Source organism: Bubalus bubalis, chromosome 1, assembly GCF_019923935.1.
Source record: "Bubalus bubalis isolate 160015118507 breed Murrah chromosome 1, NDDB_SH_1, whole genome shotgun sequence".
NCBI lineage: Eukaryota > Metazoa > Chordata > Mammalia > Artiodactyla > Bovidae > Bubalus > Bubalus bubalis.
The window spans coordinates 54,207,460-54,214,174 of NC_059157.1; the positions used below are offsets into that span (position 1 = coordinate 54,207,460).

Genomic DNA, 6,715 nt, shown 5'->3' on the forward strand with positions numbered 1-6,715 from the left:
GTCTCACATCCATACATGACTACTGGAAAAACCATAGCTTTGACTAGACAGAACTTTGTTGGCAAAGTAATGTCTCTACTTTTTAAAATGCTGTCTAGGTTAGTCTTTTTTTTTCTTTTTTTTTAATTTTATTTTTTAACTTTAAAATATTGCATTGGTTTTGCCATATATCAACATGAATCCGCCACAAGTATACACGTGTTCCCCATCCTGACCCCTCTTCCCTCCTCCCTCCCCATACCATCCTTCTGGGTCGTCCCAGTGCACCAGCCCCAAGCATCCAGCATCATGCATAGAACCTGGACTGGCGACTCGTTTCATATATGATATTATACATGTTTCATTGCCATTCTCCCAAATCATCCCACCCTCTCCCTCTTTATTGGAGGATAATTGCGTTACAGAATTTTGTTGTTTTCTGTCAAACATCAGCATGAATCAGCCATAGGTACACATATATCCCCTCCCTTTTGAACCTCCCTCCATGTCTAGGTTAGTCTTAACTTTTCTTCCAAGGAGCAAGCGTCTTTTAATTTCGTGGCTGCAGTCACCATCTGCAGTGACTTTGGAGCCCCCAAAAATAAAGTCTCTCATGTTTCCATTGTTTCCCCATCTATTTTCCATAAAGGGATGGAATGAGATGACATGATCTTAGTTTTTTGAATGTTGAATTTTAAGGCAACTTTTTCACTCTTCTCTTTCACTTTCATCAAGAGGCTCTTTAGTTCTTCTTCACTTTCTGCCATAAGGGTGGTGTTATCTGCATATCTGAGGTTATTGATATTTCTTACGGCAATCTTAATTCCAGCTTTTGCTTCACTCAGCTTAGCATTTCTCATAATGTACTCTGCATACAAGTTAAATAAGCAGGGTGACAATATACAGCCTTGACATACTCACTTCCCTATTTGGAACCAGTCTAGTTCCAAGTCTAGTTTTAACTATTGCTTTTTGAAGTGCATACAGATCTTAGCAGGTCAGGTGGTGTGGTATTCCCATCTCTTTAAGAACTTTCCACAGTTTATTGTGATCCACACAGTCAAAGGATTTGGTACAGTCAATAAAGCAGAAGTAGATGTTTTTCTGGAACTCTCTTGCTTTTTTGATAATCCAATGGATGTTGGCAATTTGATCTCTGGTTCCTCTGCCTTTTCTAAATCCAGCTGGACCATCTGGAAGCTCATGGTTCATGTACTGTTGGAGCCTGGTTTGGAGAATTTTGAGCATTATTTTACTAGTGTGTGAGATGAGTGCAATTGTGTGATAGTTTGAACATTCTTTGGCATTGCCTTTCTTTGGGATTGGAATGATGAAAACTGACGTTTTCCAGTCCTATGGCCACTGTTGAGTTTTCCAAGTTTGCTGGCCTATTGAGTGCAGCACTTTCACAGCAACACCTTTTAGGATTTGAGATAGCTCAACTGGAATTCCATCACCTCCACTAGCTTTGTTTGTAGTGATGCTTCCTAAGGCCAACTTGACTTCACATTCCAGGATGTCTGGCTCTAAGTGAGTGATCACACCATCGTGGTTGTCTGGGTCATGAAGCCTTTTTTGTATAGTTCTTCTGTGTATTCTTTCCACCTCTTCTTAATATCTCCTGCTTTTCTTCGGTCCATATCATTTCTGTCCTTTATTGTGCCCGTCTTAGCATGAAATGTTCCCTTGGTATCACTAATTTTCTTGAAGAGATCTCTAGTCTTTCCCATTCTATTGTTTTCCCCTATTTCTTTGCATAGATCACTGACAAAGGCTTTCTTTTCTCTCAATGCCATTCTTTGGAACTCTGCATTCAAATGGGTATTTATCTTTCCTTTTCTCCTTTGCTTTTCACTTGCTTTCTTTTCACAGCTATTTGTAAGGCCTCGTCAGAGAACCATTTTGCCCTTTTGCATTTCTTTTTCTTGGGGATGGTCTTGATCACTGCCTCCTGTACAGTGTCATGAATCTCCATCCATAGTTCTTCAGGCACTCTATCAGATCTAATCTTGGGAATCTATTTGTCACTTACCTGTATAATCATAAGACTGAAAGTCACTCAGTCGTTTCCAACTCTTTGCCATCCCTTGGACTATACAGTCCATAGAATTCTCTAAGCCAGGATATTGGAGTGGGTAGCCTTTCTTTTCTCCAGGGGATCTTCCCTAACCAGAGATCAAACCCAGGTTTTTCCGCTTTGCAGGCTGGGCCAGCAAGGAAAAGCCCAATATTTTCAAGTGACAAAATGGTAGAGTTATGTGCACTCATTTTCTTCTGTGAGAACTCCAAAATTAAAACTCACTGCAGAAAAATCATCCACAGGAGAATGTTGCATCACACACACACACACACACACAACAAAAAACCCACATCCAGGGGCAAAGGAGAAGCCCCAGCAAGATGGTAGGGAGGCAAAATCACATTGAGCATCAAACCCCATACCCACCAAAGACTCTCAGAGAAACAAAACCTTGTGCACATGAGGAGACCTCACAGAGACTGAGACAGACCTGCCTTTGAGTTTTTGAGTGTCACCTGCAGAGGTACAGGTCAGCAGTGGCCTGCTTCAGGGGCAGGGGCTCTGGGTGCCACAGTCCTGGGTGTAGCACAAGCCCTCTTGGAGCATGTTGCCATTACCCACAATAAAGCTGCCGAGCAGATGACCCACAAACTGCAGAACAATTACACCAAACAAATTATCACACTGTTCTGTGACCCACAACAGATTTGCCAACCTGGGGATCTGGCAAAGGGACTGAGAACCCCCAGGGAATTTGACCTTGGAGGCCAATGGTATTTGATTACAGAACTGCCACAGGACTGGTGAAACAGACTTTTGGAGGGTACAAACAAAACATTGTGTGGACCACGACCCAAAAGAAAGGAGCAGTGACCCCACAAGAGACTGTTCCAGACTTCCTGAGGGTCCAGGAGTCTCTGGTGGAAGTGTGGGTTGGCAGTGGCCTGCTACAGAGTCAGGGGCCCTGAGTGTGGTGTGTGCATGGGACCTTTTGAAAGAGGTCACCATTATCTTCATTACCTCCACCATAGTTTGGTCTCATGTCAAATAACAGGGAGGGAACATAGCCCTGTCCATCAACAGAAAATTGGATTAAAGATTTACTGAGCATGACCCCACCCATCAGAACTAGATCCAGTTTCCCCCACAGTGAGTTTCTCCCATCAGGAAGCTCCCATAAGCCTCTTATCCTTATCAGTCAGATGGCAGATAGAATGAAAACCACAATCACAGAAAACTAATCAAACTGATCACATGGACCACAGCCTTGTCTAACTCAATGAAACTTTGAGGGCTACTCCATTTCTTCTAAGAGATTCTTGCCCATAGTAGTAGATATAATGGTCATCTGAGTTAAAGTCACCCATTCCAATCCATTTCAGTTTGCTGATTCCTAAAAAGTCGATTTTCACTCTTATTGTTTGAGCACTTCCAATTTACCTTGATTCATGGATCTAACATTCCAGGTTCTTATGCAATATTGTTCTTTACAGCATTGGACTTTACTTCCATCACCAGTCACATCCACAACTGGGCATTGTTTTTGCTTTGACTCCATCTCTTCATTCTTTTTGGAGTTATTTCTCTACTCTTCTCCAGTTCATCTTCCAGTGTCATATTTTTTTGCCTTTTCATACTGCTTGTGGGGTTCTCAAGGCCAGAATACTGAAGTGGCTTGCCATTCCCTTCTCTGGTGGACCACAATTTGTCAGAACTCTCCACCATGACCTGACCATCTCGGGTGGCTCAACATGGCGTGGCTCAAAGTTTCATTGAGTTAGACAAGGCTGTGGTCCATGTGATCGGTTTGATTAGTTTTCTGTGATTGTGGTTTTCAGTCTGTCTGCCTTCTGATGGAAAAGGGTAAGAGGCTTATGGAAATTTCCCGATGGGAGAGACTAACTCGGGGGAAAACTGGGTCTTGTTCATATATATATATATATATATATATATATTTCAGAAAAATTCTAGGAAAATATACATCAAAATGTTACCAGTGGTTATTTTAGAATGATGAAAATTTAATTGTTTTATTTCTTAATTTAGGTTTATATTTTAATGTGTTTTTGCAACTTTCTCTGCAGTGAAAAAGTTTTAACACTATTATAACACATTTTGTAACACTTTTAATACTTAATGCAAATAGAAAAATCTTTTGAAAATATTAAATCAATCAGTTTTCCACTTCCTCTGAAACTTGTCGACCTACAGTCAGTTTTTAGTATGGTCACAAAGGGAAAGGGAAGTCGCTCAGTCGTGTCCAACCCTCAGCGATCCCATGGACTGCAGCTTTCCAGGCTCCTCCATCCATGGGATTTTCCAGGCAAGAGTACTTGAGTGGGGTGCCATTGCCTTCTCCGAATCTATGCTAGGCTGGCTTAATCAACCTCTTCAATGGTGGGCCCAGAGGAGGCACCACCTGATGGAGGAGCTCCACCACCAGGGAAGCCCCCAGGCATTCCTCCTGCACTCTGGTACAGCTTGGTAATGATGGGGTTGCAGACTTTTTCCAGCTTCTTCTGCTGATGTTCAAATTCTTCCTTCTCTGCAGTCTGGTTCTTATCCAGCCAGTTGATTATTTCATTACCCTTGTCAAGAATCTTCTGTTTGTATTCATCATTAATCTTGCCCTGAAGTTTCTCATCCTCAACAGTAGCTTTCATGTTGAAGGCATAGGATTCAAGTGAATTCTTTGAAGACACCTTATCCCACTGCTTCTCATCTTCAGCTTTGTACTTCTCTGCTTCTTGAACCATGCGTTCAATGTCTTCCTTGCTCAAGTGGCCCTTGTCATTAGTGATGGTAATCTTGTGCTCTTTTCCTGTGCTCTTATCCACAGCAGAAACATTGAGGATGCCATTGGCATCAATATCAAAAGTGACTTCAATCTGAGGAACACCACGGGGGGCAGGAGGTATGCCTGTGAGTTCAAACTTGCCAAGCAGGTTGTTATCCTTGGTCATGGCACGCTCACCTTCATAAACCTGAATGAGCACACCAGGCTGGTTGTCAGAGTAGGTGGTCACAAGGGTGACTGAAACATCCCGAAAGAGAAGGAAATGACCAAAATATCCAGTTAGACAAGAAATTAAAGAAAGGGAAGTCCTTGTAATTCACAGAAGATTCTAGAAGTAGGAAGAAAGTAGAAAGATGGGAAGAAAGTATCCTTCATCCATATATACCCTCCCAAGCTCAAATTCAAATCTATAAATGTTAAATACATGAAAAAGTTTATATTATAGGGGCTGTTGCCCTATTTTCTGTTTTGGACCATGACTGAATTATTGCACAATATGAAAGAAATAGTAATATGTGTCTCACATCAATACTGGACACATCCCTCGTAGCTCAGATGGTAAAGAACCTGCCTGCAATGAGGGAGAACCAGGTTCAACCCCTGGGTTGAGAAGATCCTCTAGAGAAGGGAATCCTACCCTTCTCTAGTGGGTACTACCCACTCCAGTATTTCTGCCTGAAGGAGTCCATGGACAAAGGAGCCTGTTGGGCTACAGTCCATGGGGTCACAGAGTCAGACACTACTGGACAACTAACACACACACACACACACACACTGGTCTCATGGTTAATCCTGCATGAAGTCATCTTTCCTTACTTCTGGGCTTGTTTTATGATGGATAGTCTTGGCTTCTTTGTTTTAAGCTTATCTTATCTGGTTGTAAGTAGAAACATTTTAAGGCAATGACTTATAATTTATGCTCTGTTGAAGCTGAAATAATCATCTAAGTTATATAGCTTGGGATTTTTTTTTTTTTTTAATTAAGGAGAAAATCTAGTATATGTCATTCCAGACATTAACCTTTGGCCTTAGAAGCAAACGATTGCCTCTAATAATGATAATACATAAAATTTTTCATATGATGACAGAGAATGTGACACAATTTACTCAATTCATAAATTAAAGAATAATTTAATATGGGGTTTGAGCACCTTTTAAAAAAGAATTAATTGCTTTAGCTTGACTTTCATCTCTTCACAGAGTGTGATTCTTTCTAGTGGGAATAAAAAACAATCTATTTCATGCTTTATGCACCTACTTAGAGTTACTTAGGGCTGAAAAAAAAATATGGTTTAGCCATTAAAATATTCACAAGCAATGGATTTTCAAACCAGTCTCCTTCCCAGAAATTTGGAATTATTTGGGAATTACTATGGAAGTCCTGTAGAGAGGGGATTTCCCCCCCACCCCAAACTAAGCAAATGTGTTCAGGGAAATATGGAGGAAAAATAACTCATATGGGAAGGCAATGGACAAAAACCAGACTGCTACCACTCTTCATGTAAAAGTGTCTTATATGATAGCATTATAGTGACCTAGTTTATTTGACATTAAATTCAATTAAAGATGGAGTGTGACCTTAGGGTTTCTTTTTAATTCTATCAGCAAATGATACTTTTAAAATTCATTTAAAGATGTAGGCATGAGTTTTTATTTAATCATTTCCATATAAATCAGGATAGATCAGGCTTTGCTTTAACCCCAAAATCTCAGTAACTTAAGATACGTAATTTTTTTTTCTTTTGTTTGTAAAGATCACCACGCATTTGGGTGACTTATCTACTCGGTACATCAGGGTGCTTCACTCTTTTTATCACCTTAACAATGGCCTTAACAATGGCCTCTACATTTAGTATCTTGGAGGATGGTATAGGCAGAAGAATTGCTACCTGGGACTAGCATTACTGCAGCCCAGGAGT

The 6,715-nt window shown here is 40.7% G+C and overlaps 1 protein-coding gene across 1 annotated transcript; it reads right to left on the reverse strand.

The window, feature by feature from the left end:
* Positions 1-4,359: 4,359 nt before the first annotated feature.
* LOC102411924 (heat shock cognate 71 kDa protein-like) lies at positions 4,360-5,019 on the reverse strand. Its single transcript, XM_025264787.3, has one exon. It carries the CDS (start codon positions 4,960-4,962, stop codon positions 4,378-4,380), a length of 585 nt encoding a protein of 194 aa, XP_025120572.3. The 5' UTR covers positions 4,963-5,019; the 3' UTR covers positions 4,360-4,377.
* Positions 5,020-6,715: the final 1,696 nt, after the last annotated feature.

What these genes read in the sequence shown, in the direction of transcription:
- LOC102411924 (XM_025264787.3), bottom strand. Translation starts at nt 4,962, where the DNA reads ATGACCAAGGATAACAACCTGCTTGGCAAGTTTGAACTCACAGGCATA.